The 16,405-nt window shown below is 50.3% G+C and overlaps 1 protein-coding gene across 8 annotated transcripts in view; it reads left to right on the top strand.

Moving 5' to 3' along the window:
• SNX29 (sorting nexin 29) overlaps positions 1-16,405 on the top strand; it is a 545,670-nt gene that overhangs the window by 487,571 nt on the left and 41,694 nt on the right. For 7 of the 8 annotated variants that reach the window (XM_027117362.1, XM_027117360.1, XM_027117361.1 and 4 more), the window contains one exon: positions 3,369-3,508. The exons of the other annotated variant lie outside the window; for it this stretch is intronic. In XM_027117362.1, the coding sequence (XP_026973163.1) occupies positions 3,369-3,508 (140 nt within the window). The remainder of the gene's footprint in view (positions 1-3,368; positions 3,509-16,405) is intronic. 8 annotated transcript variants of the gene reach the window in all.

Raw genomic sequence — 16,405 nt, 5'->3', positions numbered from 1 at the left:
TGAAAAAGGCACCACCATCTTCACCTTTTGGTCAGAACCCACCTGATCCCTGAGGGGGAATCTGATCTGAACGAGGCTGCGTTCAACCTGCTGGAGAATTGCCAGCTTCATTCTGGGATGGAGTCCGCCCCTTTTTAAGAAATCCCAGAAGCAGTAGGCACATTTGAAAATTCAAACGTTCAAACACGGACCAGGTATGAGGTAACACCAACAAATTATCGTTCATTTTGTTAGAGGTGATCATGGTATTGTGGTTCAATCGGAAAATGTTCTTAGTATTTTAGAAATACACCTTGAAGTGTTGAGGGGTAAAATGTCACAATGACTGTAATTTACTTTAAAACACCTTCGCAAAAAGGTAAAAATGATGTAACGTGGAAGAGGGTTAAGACTTTATTAGATAAAGGGTCATGGGGGTTCATTATACCATTCGCTCTGCTTTTTGCCCTAATTTGAAATTTTCATAGTAAAAAATGAAATGACAGTGATGGCAAAGAATATAGGCTTCCTTGAGTTGTTCTGAGATCTTCCCGGCCCCACTGCGTCCTGCCAAGTTGTGTGCGGCCACTCGAGGTGTCCATACCTCCAGGATCATATTGAGCCCCAAAGGCAGGACATCTAGGCAGAGGCTGGCCGTCAGCACGCCCATCCCCTCAGTGACTCGCTTCCTTCTGCTACAGCTGACGGGCAGGTGCAAGTTCTGTGAACTGCATCTTGGCTGGGAGATACCTGCAGTTTAGAGGACCTGTAGATTTTTCTTATGTAAATTGGAGAGTGTCTTCTGGATTGAGGGCAGCTCTCACTGCTCACCCATTGATGACCTGGGACCCTGCTCAGCCGCCTGCAGGTCTTGAGCCCTGGGGCAAGTTTCTTACCCTCCCTGAGCCTCCGCTGTGCTGTAAAGATGCAGTGCTAGGAAAGTGCTGAGCACAGAACGTGAATAAAGACTCCACAAATACCATCGCTTGTTCTGAACAGCTCAGGTAGAAATTGCTCGGCTGTCAAACTCAGATTACTGCCATGTTGGGTTTTCTCAGGAGCTGGCTGGGGATTCCAGGGACTGCCTAGCTTGAGGAATCAGTAGGATTCCTCCAGGGTGATAACCTTTCTGCCAAGTCCCTGTTGGCCCTGGGACCTGGGCGAGAAGAGGCCCAGGTGAAAATGGGCAGATTCGACTCCTGGGTAGGATCCTCTGACCTTCACTTTGGGGATCCTCACCTTCCTAGGACCCCATAGCCCAGCCCAGCCCCACAAGCAGCACAGGGAGCCATCCCCAGCCTTCCCTTGGTGCTTAGAGAGTTTTGAGCGTCCTCCCCCCGAAAAAGGAGAAATCTCCCCGAGTTCTTCCAGGGATGACTAGCCCCTTTCTTGCCTTCCTACAGCAAAGCCTCTCGAGCCATCCTTGAGGGTATCTTGTGCAGATTGAAAACCAGGCCCGATTAGCTCTTTTGGGCACTAACCTGGCATATTGACCACCTTCCCAAGGAGGAGCGTCTAATTGCTTAACGATGGGTTGAAACTTGGAGACCGTGGAGCGGACTCTGGTATCAGATGGGTGAGCGGAGCCGGAGTGGCTGAGCTCCAGCTGAAGACCACGGCTCTCCTAGCCTGGTGCCTTCACTCCCCGCACTCAGCGCCCCTCCAACCAAGCTGCAGGAGATTGCAGCCCCAGACGGGGACTGCGCTGGCGGTCAAGTTGGAGCGGCCAGCAGCAGTGTTTGAGCGCTGTCCCCCTCTGGAGAAACGTCTGGCTGAGGCAGTGCATCAGGGGGTGGTTTCAGGTGAGAGGACCTTGATGTGACCTTGAACTGGCCCCCAGGGATCAGCGGCTGCTCTGTGTTCCTTCCTCCCCCCGGTACTCGGAGGAGGATTGCCAGATGAAAGACAGGATACCCCGTGAAATCTGAATTTCAGATAAACAATGGATAATTTCTTAGTGTAAGTGTATCCCAAATATTACACGGAAAGGGTTTATTGTACAGGCCATACTTGAACCCTGAAAATTATCGAGTCATGAATTATTGAATATGGAGTCATGAATAGTGAAAAATTCATTGTTTATCTGAAATTCAGATTTCACGGGGCATCCTGGCTTTTTATTTGCTAAATCTGACAACACTTAAGAGGGACTCTCCCTGCTGTGCTCCGGCCCTCGGCAGGGCCTCGTGGGGAGGGCATGTCCTCGGATGTCTCTGAGCACGTGGGCTCATTCTGCACACCGTTCCCGAGCCCCAGGCTGGCGGGAGGTGGAGAGCGGGGATGACTGTACTGCTCCGTCTCTGGGGCCTCGTGGGCGAGCGGCCCGGCCCCGCTCTGGGCTACAGTTTCCTCGTGTGTCATGTGAGGCTTCTCATGTCCCTGTGAAGCTGAGTGACCCTGTTCCTTCTGCTGCCCTCGCTCTGCTCTCCCCTGTTCACCCCACTCAGCCTTCAGTCTAGAAGGAGCGTCACTTCCTCAGAGAAAGCCTTTCCTGCCCCACACCGGCCCTGGTTTCCTGTCTAAGCCAGGCCCCCAGTGCAGCTGCACATGAGCAGGACAGGCTCCAGGCTCTGTGGGTCCCAGGGCAGCAGGCAGATGTGAGGTCCCTCATGCCAAAATGATTGAGTTTCAACATGAGGACAGCAGATCACCACCCAGGTTGAGTTCTGACCCTGAGGGACTGACCAGAGCACACGCCTAGGAGCTGGCCCTGCCGACGAGGGCCAGGCAGACACAGGGGTGGGTGGCGGTGTAAGTCAGGAGGGTCCTGAGCGCGGATCTGGGGCCCTGTGCCTGCCTCGGGGCGCACTGAGCAGCCCCGGCCCGGAGTAGCCCTGGGGGTGGGACTGCGCTGCTACCTCTCCTAGTTTTTCAGAGAAAATGGAATTTGTTTATTAATGAAATCTTTCTTAAATAGTGGCAACTGATTCATATTTCAGAAAATTCCCACGAAGGCAAAGTTAAGCATCCTCTCTGGAGGGTGGCATTGAGTGTGATGAATAGTTATATGCTGACCTGTGTGGTCACTGGATTTATCGGTGTCTCCCCCACTGGCCCCGTGACCTCCACCAGGGCCACAGCAGTGACCCTGTGTGTTTATGGTCTGTCCCGGGTCCCAGCACCATACTCGGCACGTTGCAGGTGCTGAGATTTCATTCATTCCTGGGAGCACACTGTAGGAAGTTTCGTGGACCTGCCTTCCCCCACTTAACAATAATACTATCACGAGCATCTCCCATTATTAAACGTGATCATACGCGTAAAGCCTGAGGCACCGCTTGCACTCGCTCTGGGTGGCGATGATTGATGGTTGCGTGTTCTCCGGGTCGTCCGTCTCCGAGTGGGTGAGGAAAGCATAGCTGAGCACACCTGTCTGTCCGTCTTCCCAGGACGCCAAGTTTGTGGAGGAACGCAGGAAGCAGCTCCAGAACTACCTGCGCAGCGTCATGAACAAAGTCATCCAGGTGGTCCCCGAGTTTGCCGCCAGCCCCCAGAAAGAGACCCTGGTCCAGCTGATGCCCTTCTTTATGTGAGTACCGGCTGCGTTCACGTGCTCCGCCCCACACCTCCTTCCTTCTCTCTCCGGCGGTTGCATGTGTCTGCGTCCTGGACACCCCAGGACCCGGCTATGCCCCAGAGCCTGCGAGGTGCTGATGTGGAGACTTGGGTCAAGGCATCTGGGGGTTTAAAGGGCTCACGAGAGAATGAGCCCACAAGTGAGCATTGTCGATTTGAGGCTCGCGAAAAACGCAGGGCTCTGTGGTTTTATACTTTGGTACATTTTGATCAAAGGAAAGCTTGCAGCTCACAGGTGTTCCAGAGCTAAAGTGGTCTCTGTCAGGCTTTCTTCAGCATGTGGGCAGTGAGCCCAAGGAAACTTCTCGCAGACTCCCACTGGTGCCGACTTAGATTACTTTCATGTTAATGTTACCTAAGTATGAACCAACTTAAAACTAGGTATAAATTCCTTGTTCTTATATGTCTTATAAAAGTAAAAAAGAAAATTAAAGAAGTTTACATGTTAAGCACTTACAAAATCATTGCAATTCAGAATCAGCAGTTAACAGAGCGAATGCTACTTTTTCTGAAACCAAATCTTTGCTCACGTCGGTGTGCAGCAGCTTCTCCTGACCTCGCCACATGCCGTGTACCGCGCCGGTGGTCCGCATGCTGACCACACCTCCCCCGCCATGACTTTCCTTGGGTCACGTCGCTGGGAAACATGTGTTTGGGCCTCACCTTGGGGGCAGGTGGGCCTCACTGGTGTCACTACGTTATCACTGATCAGTTCCCTCTGTTCTCATAAGTCTCTCATCACACCGCGACATTTATACCCTTGGATTCAGGGAACCCAAATGATGAAGCATCCTTAGTTTTTATAAAGTCTTCAGATGCCAGAGAATATAATTACACTCGACCCTTGAACAATACAGGGGTTAGAGGTGCCAACCCCCCATGTAGTTGAAAATCTGTGTATAACTTTTGACTCCCTCAAAACTTAAATACTTATAGCCTACTGCTGACCTTACCAATGACATAAGCAGTCAGTTAACATATAGTTTGTATGTTACTTGTATCTCTACATTGTATTTGATGCATTCATGACATACCTAGCTTTTGCTTAATTTTTTCAATATTTCTAGGCTATGCAGTTTATCTGCGAGTTTTTTTCAAATTGTTGCAAATCTCCAAAATTTTTTCCAATATATTTATTGAAAAATATCTGTGTGTAAGTGGACCTGTGTAACTCATACCCATGTTGTCCAAGGGTCAACTGTATATTATTTCTAAAACATTACCATCGTAGTGGGAATGATCGATGTAAGAATCCATATAGCTAACCTGTGGGCCTCTGAAAGTGGGTTGGGACTTGTCACTTGAAAAACACTGATTTGCTGGGATGAAGCAAGAGTTTCCTTTCCCCAGAGCTCTTTTAAATGGTGTGCTGAGGGTTTGGGGATCTGTTTTGTCCTAACGGTGATGCTATGACTCAAGCCGGGGCTTATTTCTGCGTCTGTCTGTGGGGGGAACGGTGTGCCTTTGACATCACACTTTCCAGAATTTCCAAGTTGAACTTCCAACCAGACAGACATCGGCAGGGCTGCCCCTCTTACCTGCTTAGGGCTTTGAAATGGCAGTCAAGCCACTCGCTTATGTCTTTCTAATTGTTTCAGGACCTTTATGAGAAGGTATAATTGTACTGTGCTATCTGTGATAAAAAGATGCCTTTTTTCCCCCCCCAAACAGAATATACCATATGGAAAGCTGAATTTTTCTTTTTCTCAGTTATTTGTGATGCTAGGGCCTTGATCTTGCTGTTTTGAAAATGCCACTATAGTTCATGAGAGGAGGTCCCCTTCAGCTTTTAAAGGCAGCCCCCTGGCCTGTGATGAGTGTTGGAAATCAACCTGTCACTGAGTCAGGTGTGTTTTGGCCAAATTTCCTGATGAAAATTGAATCTGAGAGGTAGTCCTGAGACCCCAGTGCTAAGAGAGGTTGCCCACCTCATGTGTGAGAAGAAGAGGCTGCCTCGTACGGGAGAGCTGGTGCCCCTACTGCCAGGGCAGGTGGTCCAGGCAGCTCTGGTGGAGAGTGTACCAAACATCAGCCCGCCGAATTGTGACAATTGCACTTTAACTCAAGTGTCTCGGCGTGCTGTGAAGTCCCAGCCACTCTGGTTGCCATTGATGAGAGCTGAGAGAGAAAGCGTTGTGCCTAATTAGCAGAGAGAATGTGAGGTTCAATTTCATGGGCTTTAAAAAGTACAAAGCATTTTGGTAGGAGATTGTGGCAAGAGACACAATATTGACACGAGACTCTGGACTCAACACTGGTCTCGACCCCGGTTGAAGTTAAACAGCTTGCCCTTCGGCTTTCCTTGCAGTTCCACAGTTAGCTGCCCTCTCCTCCTTTGTCTTTTTTGAGTGAGATGGGATTACAGGTTGGAGCTTGCAGATTGTTTCATTTGGGGGTGATGGAAGGTGAGCTGCAGCCCAGTTTGTCCATGCTGGTGAGCTTCCACGTGATAACTTCCTGTCTGTGCAGCCCCAGAAAACAGCAGGTCTGGTGTCACAGCTCAGAATCTCACCCTGAGAGATTCCTACTTAAAAAAACATCTCTCTCAACTAAGGAAATAAACTCCCCAAAGTGTGATTATTATAATCTTGACAGATTTCCTCAGGTCTTTCAAATGCTAATTCAGGGCCCTAAGGATCCCTTTCAGCCACTGAACAGGAGTGGACTTGTTGACTAAGGATGGCCTTGCCCGGCTTCCTCCCCTCGCTTATTGAGCATGTACTATAAGCTCTGGCTGTAGGTTTCACCTCATCCAGTCTTCCTGAGAGCCTGTTGATTAGGTGGACACCATATCTTCATTTTATTACATGGAGCCTTACAAAGTTGCCAATGAAAGGGCAATTTCATAAGGTTCCACCTAATACTGACAAGGAAAATGAGGCCAGAGAGGTTACCTTGTGACCCCATGGTTACCTACCAGCACATGGGGGGCCTGGGCTGTTTGGTGCCAGAGCCCATGGCTTGAGGACATGGGTGACAAACCCACAGCCTGTGGATGGAGCCCGACCCTCCAACCTCTTTTATTTGACTATTCCGGTGGGGTTTTGTTATTTGTTGTTTTTTTTTTTCTTTTTTTAATATCTATTTTATATATAGTAGTATGTATCTGTTAATCATGGACTCCTAACTTATCCTCCACTTCACCTTTCCCCTTTGGTAACCATAAGTTTGTTTTCTATGTCTGTGAGTCTGTTTCTGTTTTGTAAATAAGTTCATTTGTATCATTTTCTTAGATTCTGCATGCAAGTGATATCATACGATATTTGTCTTTTGCTGTCTGACTGACTTCACTTTGTAGGGTAATCTCTAGGTCCATGTTATTACTTTTTCTTAATTAAAGTGTTGCCAACATCAAAAAATCAGAAGGTATCATTTTTTAAAAAATCATATATCAGCCTTCTCTGGAAAACTCAGAATTGGTCACACCCTATTATGGACTGAATGTTTGTGCCCGCCCCCCCAAATTCATATGTTGAAGTCCTAATCCCCAGTGTGGTGGCATTTGGAGATGGGGCCTTTGGGAGGTGATTAGGGTTAGATGAGGTTATAAGGGTGGGTCCCCATGATGGGATTAGTGTCCTTAGAAGAAGAGGAAGAGACACCAGAGTTCTCTCCTCTGCCACATGAGGTCACAGTGAAAAAGCAGCCATCTGCAGGCCAGGAGGAGAGCCTTCACCCAGAACTGAATCTGCTGGCGCCTTGATCATGGACTTCCCAGCCTCCAGAACTGTGAGAAATAACTGTCTGCTGCTGAAGCCACCCGGTCCGTGGTATCTTGTTATGGCGGCCAGAGCAGGCACATACCCACCTGCATTCCCACTGGACCACACTTGGCTACAGTCAGACTGTGCTGCCCTCTCCGCACTGAGCCCGCCACTCTGCTGCCTCCTGCGCACTGAGCCGAGCCTTCCCTGCCATTCGCTGTTAGCGTTTGGCTGTTTCTCTCCCATAGTCACTCGCATTACCTGCCTGGCCCCCGGAGACACTTGAGTTTGTGGTGCTGGCTCTTACCTGCTGCTCAGCAATATAGGCTTTGACTGTGAGGCACCCATGATGCACTGCTCACACTCTGTGCTGCAAAGTGTGTTCAACAAGCTCATCCGCTGCTGAGCGTCACTCAAGGTGGTGCCTTTCCCATATGGGGCGGGAGACGGAAGGTGTACAGGAGATTAAACCTAGTGGGTAGAATTTGCTCGTTTTTCTTCACTGAAACCCTTAAAACCTTCAGGCTCATGCAGCCTGGAATCCGGTGTTCCATGGCACCTGCTTTGACACACACGTCTCCATTTCGTCTTTCCTTTTCACTGTGTCAGTATTTCACTGTGTTCTGCAAGGGGCAGCATGACTTCCAAGGATTCTGCCATCTGCACAAATCTGAGAGTTGAAGAATCAGCAGGTTCAATTTTTTTCTCCAGATCTCTCTGCCGCCCATTGCCTTCCTTGCTAATGCCAGCAGCAGTCTGAATTAGAAAGTAGGACAGTAGGAAGTGGGCCATTTCTTTCCCATTTTGAACCCTGTGTATGTCTGGCCCACGTGGGGACCAGAGCCTGCCTCCAAACTAGTGAGCAGACAACACCCCCTAATGCCCTCTTCCTCTGGGGGCCCCGTGTTGTTTTCATCCTCCTGGCGTGTTGGAGGGAAAGGCGAGAACCCCAAGATGTGACACATGGCAGATGTAAGCAGTTACTTAGGGAAATGTCAGGGGCTCCTTTGAAGGTGCATTATTGAAGGGAGAACAGGATTCCAAGAATTCATTCTGCGGAACTGGACTGCAGATCGGTGAAGACTTAAGTGATTTGTGGTGCTGTCATTTAGCACGTTATTAAAACGTATTTCTGCAGAGTCATTCATCCTTGAGAAATGCATCATGTTCTGCCATTCCGTGAGGGGAGAGGAAAAGTTCCGGGGGTGGAAGCCAGAGTAATGTAGGTCACAGCACAAATTCTCCACCGGATTCTCAGCAGAAAACACAGTCGATGTTTTCCCCACTCCCCACCCCCATCTGCTGCCATATTTACTCTCAAAGCTGTTAAATATATTTTTGCTGAAATAGGAGCTGCCATGTTCTCCCAGCGAGCGGGGCTTTGGTGTGGGGTTGAGACGCTTCAGCCTGGGTAACACCAGGATCACGTGGACCCCGGCGGACACGCTGCTTTGCCAGGGGCGCTCACAGGAGTCACGTGGTTCCTTCCCAGGGCCCTAGACCCACGTTGCTTTTGGGGCTGATCCACACCTTCAGGTTCCAGAATGGTCTGTGGCGGCCAGAAAGGGGTGCAGATCCTGTGCAGAAAATCTCAGTTGTGTGGCCAGACTGGCAGACTGGATAGGTGTGGGCTGTGCTTTAAAATAAAACACCAATGTGAGTGACTGTGGCTGGGAGGAGTGCGCCCCAGCTGGCGCCTCACCCGCCGCTCCCTCTCATGTCGCCCCTGGACCTGCTTCGCTGACGTACCTCAGCTTCCTGGCCCTCGAAGGCAAATGAGCCTGAGACCCCTGGTGTCCAAATGGAATGTGTGGGAATTTGGGAGCCAGCGCTGTTCCACACCACCTCTGCCACGAAGGAGGAGGGTGATCTCGGGCAAGGATCCAGCCTTTCTGGGTCTTAGTTTCCTTATGTGTAAAATGGGAAGATAAGTATTTGACATCACTGTTCTGCTGGGATGTTAGGTGAGGATTCTGTGTGAGAGCAGGACACAGCAGCTTCTCCGTGTCATTGGCCATTGATAACGAGACTCGTGAGAAAGACCAGGAGAGAAGCCCCACAAAAAACCCTACAGACATTTCTCCATCTGTCTCTTCATCTATCTGTCCATCCATCCATCCATCCATCCATCCATCCATCCATCCATCCATCTATCCATCCATCCATCTATCCATCCATCCATCTATCCATCCATCCATCCATGTCTACAGGTGAAAAACTGGAGTGCCAGGAAATTTAAGTGGGTTGCCTAAGGTCCTTGTGAGAGTAAATGGCAGGCCAGGGCAAGAGTCCACTATGCTTCCCTGAGATACAGGGCACATAGTAGGTGCTCATGAAATGCTGATTTATAACATGAATTATTCTGAAAGTCAGTCTTTCCCTTCCTCCTTCCCCTCTGGGGATCTCTCATCTAGATGGAGTGACTCAGGCCCTACCCCAGGGAAACTGGGTGCGACAGCTAGGCTCTGGCCTTTCTGGGAGCCCAAGAGCTCAGCCGGGCCTAGATGGCAGTGCTCCCCACTAGGGGCCAGGCCTCCCCTGCAGGAGGATGCCCACTCCTCAGAAGCTCGTTACCTGGAGGCCCCTCCCCAGGGAGACCTGCCACCTTGTCGCCTGGAGAGATGATATGTAAAATGGCACTTAATCACCTCCATCTGCCGGCCTGGCTATTTCAGGGGCCGTGTTAAGGGATGCAGAGAAAGTGCGGTCCCCAGGGTTCTGGTCTTCCACACCCTCAGTGCTCCCACCCACAGAGATCAGAATGAATCACCCTTTCTGAAAATGACCAGGGCGACAGCTACTCTTCTCTGATACGGAGATGGCCTCCCTAGCCCCTGTGCATCCCACCGGTCACAGTAATTATGTTCTACTCCTGCCGTTTCTTTTCTGTTTGGTGGTGAAGTGGGGAGAGGTCAGCTCTACAAAGAGGAGGGAGAAGAGGATGATCGTGCAGCTTTTGCAAGTCCCAGAAAAAGTGGGGGAGCCTGGAGCATCTCCAGGGCAGAAACGCTGCTGAGCAGATGCACAGAAAGCCTCTGTCAAAGGGGCTTGTGTTCAGCAAACACCTCTTTCATCCAGTCAGTGTTTATTGAGCACCTACTAAGGACTCAGCAAGCAGTGGGGATGTAACAGAGAACAAAACAGAAAAAAGAGGATAAACCACCTTTATGGAGTCGGGGAAATGGAAAATAAACATATAATACACTGCTAAACAAGGTCTTTGAAGAAAAGTAATGCATAGTTAGAGGCTAGAGAGTCACAGTCGCATGGGCAGTGTTTCCACCAAATGGTCAGGAAAGACGTCTCTGAGAGAAGACCTTGTGAATTTCTGGGGGAAGGGTGTTCAGATAGAGGGAACAGTAAGTGCAAAGGCCCTGAAGCAGGAGCAAGCTTGGTGTGTCAGGTAAGGCCAGTTTGGCCAGAACGGAGAGAACAGGGGAATGAGGCTGGAAACATCACCAGGGCCGTATCACATAGGGCCTCGGAGGCTGTAACAATGACTTTGGGATTTACTCCAAACTGAAGGGTTTGGAGCAGAAATGTGGCATAACCCGGTTTGTGTTTTTAAAACCTCACTCTGGATGTGGGGTAGAGAATGGAATAGGCGGGGCCGGGTGGGGAGGCTTTTGTAGGGCCCAGCAGGAGGAGGGCGGTGGCTTGGCCAGGGTGATTGGACCCTGGACATATTTGAGGACTGGCTGTCGGGAGTGAGAGAAGAGAGTTATGACACACCCGGGGTCCTGACAGACCGGGCAGATATAGAGGTGCACCAGGTTATTCCATACAGATGGCCCTGTATTCAAGTCAACAAATGTCTGCTGAGCAGCTACTCCATGGAGGCCCCTGGGGCAGTGGGGAGGTTGGTGGGGGTGTTATTACACATATGACTAAGACAGCGCCCCAGCCCTCAGGGTCAGCAGGTGTGTGGGTCATGTTATCATTCCATGGCAGCATTTCTTTCCCTCATTCCTGTTTTCATTCACTAGGAATTTGCAGAGTGCCTAGACAGGTGTCATACTGCCCTGTTCGTAGCCCAGCTCTGCTATGGACTAGCTGTGTGGCCTCGAGCAACTAACTTAAGCCCTCCCGTGCCTCAGAGTCTTCCTCTGTACAGTGGAGATGTTGCCAGCATCCCTTCCTGGGGCTGCCGAGAGGGTTCCACGAGCGCATGCGTGTCAAGCTCGTAGAACAGCGCCTCGCATATAGTAAGCTCTGTATGTGCGTAACTATTTTCTACCAGCAGAAAGGGAGCACGGGAAAAGGAGAGTCTGGGGAGCAGACGTTTTGGAGGAAGTGATAAAATCATGGTATTAAAAAAAAAAACCTGAAACGCAACAGAAAGATATAAGAAGGAGAAGTAAACATCACACCCCACTCTGCTATGCATCGTGCCCCCCACCCCTGTGATCGCTGTCAAGTTTCTTATGTAACTTTGCAGAAATCGTCAATACTTATGTAAGCCAAAGCCAGGCTCTACCCAGCCCTCTGTAGTTTGCCTTTTTAATTTAATAAAGCTGGCTCATTCCCTTTGAAAGCTACAGAGTACTCACTGCAGTGGCTGTTTCATAATTTATTTCACCATCGCTCCATCTGAACACTTAGGAGGTTTCCAGATTTTTCTCCCTCAAACAGTATTGCCAGGGATGTTTCAAATAGATGTACTAGATGTACAGTTTGGCAGGTAGGTCTGTAGAGTTTATTTTTAGAAGCGGTTCTGGCTCAGGGGGCAGGTGCATGTTTAAATTTTGACAGATATCACTAACCCCTACCCTCTCATGCCAATTTGATACTCACCATTTTGTTAGGCAAGAAGGGGGAGATGTTCTGTCCAGATATGCAGAACAGCTGCAAAGCTCGGGGGGCCCTCTTCTCCACTGGCGTAGAGCAGGCGCTGCCCTTGTGGCCAGGACGCCCTGGAAAGCAGGGCTGGGAGCTGGGGGTGGAAGGTCTTGGAAACCAATACCATCTTGGTCTCCGGGAAGGGAGCCCTCACAGGTCTCTGAGCTCAGGTCCATGCCTTAGGAGCATCCCACTGGCAGCTGGGAGCGGGGGGAGTGAGAGTGGTGGGGAGATGGGGCAGGGTGCTTTCGTAAGAGTCGAGAGAAAGGGTGGGAGGGCCTGAGCCAGACGATGCCAAGATTTTGAGGCTAAATATCTGGGCAAAGGGGACGGAGGGGAAACTGGTTTGGGAGCAGCGAGGTGAGCATGAGGCGCGGGATTTGGAAACCACTCTCTGGGGGGTCCTCAAGGCAGGAGAGAGAGCTGAGCGTCTCCTAGCATTGCAGCCTGTGGCTTGGCATCGGGCGTGAATTCCTGACTCCGTTTCTCAGGAAACATAAGTTTTTCCAGGTCTCAAGAAAGATCAGTCAGGAAATCAGGAAAAAAGTATTGTCATTCTCCTGTGAAATTAAAGTGTAACAGTCCCTGGTTTGAAGGAATCCACGCCGATGAGGTAAAAGCGAGAGCAGGAAGTGCCACGCATGGAGTTGAAGGCAAAGGTCGACGGTTCCAGGAACCGGGACAGGAGCTCGTAGGAGAGGAACGGTCGTGATCTACCGACTTAGTCTTGCCTTTAGCTGATGCCATGTCATAAGTAGTGTGTTCATGGCTCTGTCTGCTGCAAACAATGAATCATTCTTGCAAATAAAATAAATACTAATAAGTTTATGTACATAGTATACTGCTGTGAGTGGCATTCCAAGAAATACGTTTTGGAAGCACAAAAAGTCCTTAAACTGGCAATTTCGACACAGGAGTTTCGCATGTTGCATTATTATCCGAACATGACCCAATAGTGCTCGCTAGCATTTCCCAGCATTTGAATATTTGCTCCAGGCTACGATTCTTTGTGAAATACCACTGAACTTAATATTTCTTATTTATTAAGCAGATCATGTTAGAGTTCCACAATAATGAATAAATAGTATGAAGAATGTTGGGACTATTTTTAGGAATAACGTATGAGTTGGGGAATTTCCGAGAAAACACCCAGGAATTCTGACTTTTGCTCTCCAATCCCAAAGAGTCACGTCCTTCAGGATTTTGGAAACACTCCTTGGGAGACAGTTCCCTAATATGAACTGGGGAATGGGTGTCACAGGTGGGGAAGGGCGCCCAGAGAAACAGGAGGAGGTGGCAGGGTGGAAGCTGGGACAGAGTAGGCCAGGAGCCAGCACAGCAGAGGGGAGGGGAGGCGGAAACTTGGAGAAAGCTGGGTCAGGGTTGCGAGGGGAGAGAGCGTTTCCCAAAGAAGTCTTCCTCTATGTGAAGGAGCTGCCAAATTAACACCTAGTCCCAGAGCAGTAAGAATAGCAAGCTGTCCTCCTTCCTCGCCGCCAAGCTGGCTGAGGACCACGGAGAAGGTGGCGCAGCGCAACTGTGGTGGCATCCCTGCCACCGAGAACAAGTCATCGAGGGCGGCAGGGGGAGGCGCCTGCTAGAGCCCCAGCTGCCTGTCGGGCCTCCTGGTGGGGGGCGGGTCAGCTCCACGGCCCTGCTTAGAAATGTGTGCCTTCCACGGGCAGGCCTCGCTCTGCAGGGACCCATTCGGGACCTGGCAGCTGTCCGAGGTCCTGAAGGACCACTGGCCTTGTCTCGCAGGATGGGGCAGTTTAGTCTGATGTGGAGCACTTTGCACAGGTCAAAGCTTCCTCCTGGGGAGTCAGCTCTGGTGACTTCGGGGCTGGTACCTGGCCCCCCCTTTCAGGAACCATGACACTTCAGGGGTCCTGGAATAACTCACATCAGATCGAGGTCAGCTGGGATTACAGACTCTTTGACTCCTTTTCTGATGTGTTGGTGCTTTGTTTGCGGGCAAAGCACTGATGTCTCACCCCCAGCTCAGAGGGGGACCATGAACAGACTTGGATAAATTGTACAAGTCTTTTTTTCCATTTCAGCCTTTGTCATTGTCTCTTAGCTTCCACCTCTTACCTGCATGATTAGTCAGGTGATTATTGGGAAAGGAGGCACCTCACCACCAGGACTGGCACCCTAAATGGGACAGATATGCCCCGGTGGGAGGCTGCCTTCTGACTTATTTCTGTGATCTTTCAGCATCTTGCTTATCTGGGTTTGGCACCTTCCCAGCATCCAAGGTCAACAGAGCAGACAAGTACCCCAAATGTATCCCTCTTGACTGGAGGACCATGGCAAACTCAGATGGCTGTAGGGTCCAGGCAGGTCATGTAAGTGAATAAAGCCAGTGAGCTGGGACAATAGAGAGGGGTGTGGAGTGGAGCTCAGGGACCGCGTCTAAGAGTTGACCACTACTCAGCCTCGTTGGTTATCATCACGTGAGACTGCAGCTTGCCGATCTGTGGGTTTTCCAAGAGATGGCAGAAGCCCACATCTTGATATAAAATCTGACTTTTAGATTAGTTGGCAACTAGTTTGTCTGTGGGCCAAACACAACAGCTGTGGGCTGCACGTGGCCCACTGGATATCACACGCCTTCTAGAGCCCAAAGGGCCTGCGTTAGATGAATCTGTCTCACACCTGAAGAAATGCAGGGCAGAAGCAGGCAGTGATCCACTCAGTTCCAGAAGACAGTGATGACCAGATATCTGCCAGGGTAGCTCTGACCCCAGGCACTCAGGACTGAGGTTCTGACCGAGGCCTGCGGAGTGACGGGTCCACCAGCACAGGCCACGGGCAGTAGACGTCAGCTTAGCATCCAAGTGCATGCAGCCCATCAGTCCTGCCCTCTCCCTCTGTATGGAAGGTACCGTGTTCCCAGAGGGAGGCCCTTGGCCAGCCAGATGTTCAGCTCCTCCAGGCAAAGCGCCCGCCTGAGTCTCCCACGTCTTCTCTAGGGTGGTTCTTTTGTTTCTTGTCATCTTTGTGTAACCATAGGCCGGGCTTGTTTACCTGTAAAAAGAACGCAGCCAGTAATTATGTGGTTTTCGTCTTAGTAAGAGGAACGTGGGTCCTTGGAGGACAGTTGTGTCTATTCCAGGAGATTGGTCACAGGTTGTCAGGGTTGAAAAGGAAGTCTGGTAATCTCACCTGTTAAGTTCAAGGAACAAATTCTGTTCTTGAGGGCAATTTACCTGAAGGGGTTTTGTGCAGAGCAGCTGTTGTGGGACATTTTCTTACGAGTTTGTTCGTGTCGCTCATTTTTCTCACTCACTGCTCCTGCCCTGCTAACCCCTGTTGGGTCTCCTTGTGCCTCTGACTTTATAGGGCCATTATTACCTTCTTCCCCAGCCCCAGGGACAGTTGGCAATGAATGGAGACATTTTTGGTTATCACAGCTGTGGGTGGAGGCCAGGGATGCCACTCAACATCCTACAGTGCACAGGACAGCCTCCCACCACAGAAAGCCACCTGACCCAAATGTCAGTCATGCCAAGGTTGAGAAACCCTGATCCAGCCCAAGAAGCTGGTATATCATTGGATCTTGTAGAACCAGCTGCAAACCCTTGTGGTTCCATTGCCAAGAAAGAGATAAGAAGGATACACCAGGAAATGGGCAAGGAGCTGTTCTTTCATTAAGTCCCCACATCTGCCCTCTGAGGTTGGTGTTATTATTGGTTGAGGTTGGTCCCTTTTATTCAGAGGAGGAGACTTGGGCCTCTGACAGTGACGTGACCTGCCATAGTCTCACAGCTGGAGGCGGTGCACTGGGGAGTGTAAGCTGCGTTTGTATGGTTTGGCAGCCTCCACTCTGTGTCACCATTACGTCAAAATGAAGCACATGATACAGCATTCCTAAGTAGCTTCTGATGGGCTGTTTCCAAGTTCAGGATTCTAATTGTGGGTCCTCCACGCCCCTAGGAAAGGAAGCCTGGCTTTGTCACACTTGTCTTTGGCCACCTGCCTCTCCTCTGGAGGGTCTCTGGCATGGGCTACGGCCACTGGTTTAAACGTATCCCCACCGTGCCCTCTTACTGTGCACAGCTGTTGTAGGGCCGCTGCTTGTCTAAGGTCCTACCCTTCTCCGCCTCTTTGGGATTAACTCCCAAAGTAAATGTTGCAGAAAGGAAGGGAAATGGGGCTGAGGCGGGTTCAGGAACTCATGAGGGCTCTGACCCAGTTGAGAAAAGCCGCCTTAGACACCTGTTCCTCATGCACTTTCCACCCCCCTCCCCATTCTGAACCGGTTTGCTTACGAGCCTTGGTCCCTTCTTGTTCTTCATGAATCT

The sequence above is a fragment of the Aethalodelphis obliquidens genome, unplaced genomic scaffold (assembly GCF_003676395.1).
Source record: "Aethalodelphis obliquidens isolate GAN/ISIS:26980383/991018 unplaced genomic scaffold, ASM367639v1 scaffold18, whole genome shotgun sequence".
NCBI classification, from domain to species: Eukaryota; Metazoa; Chordata; class Mammalia; order Artiodactyla; family Delphinidae; genus Aethalodelphis; species Aethalodelphis obliquidens.
Note: the sequence above shows the minus strand (reverse complement) of the source record. Positions and strands in the feature narration are given on the sequence as shown.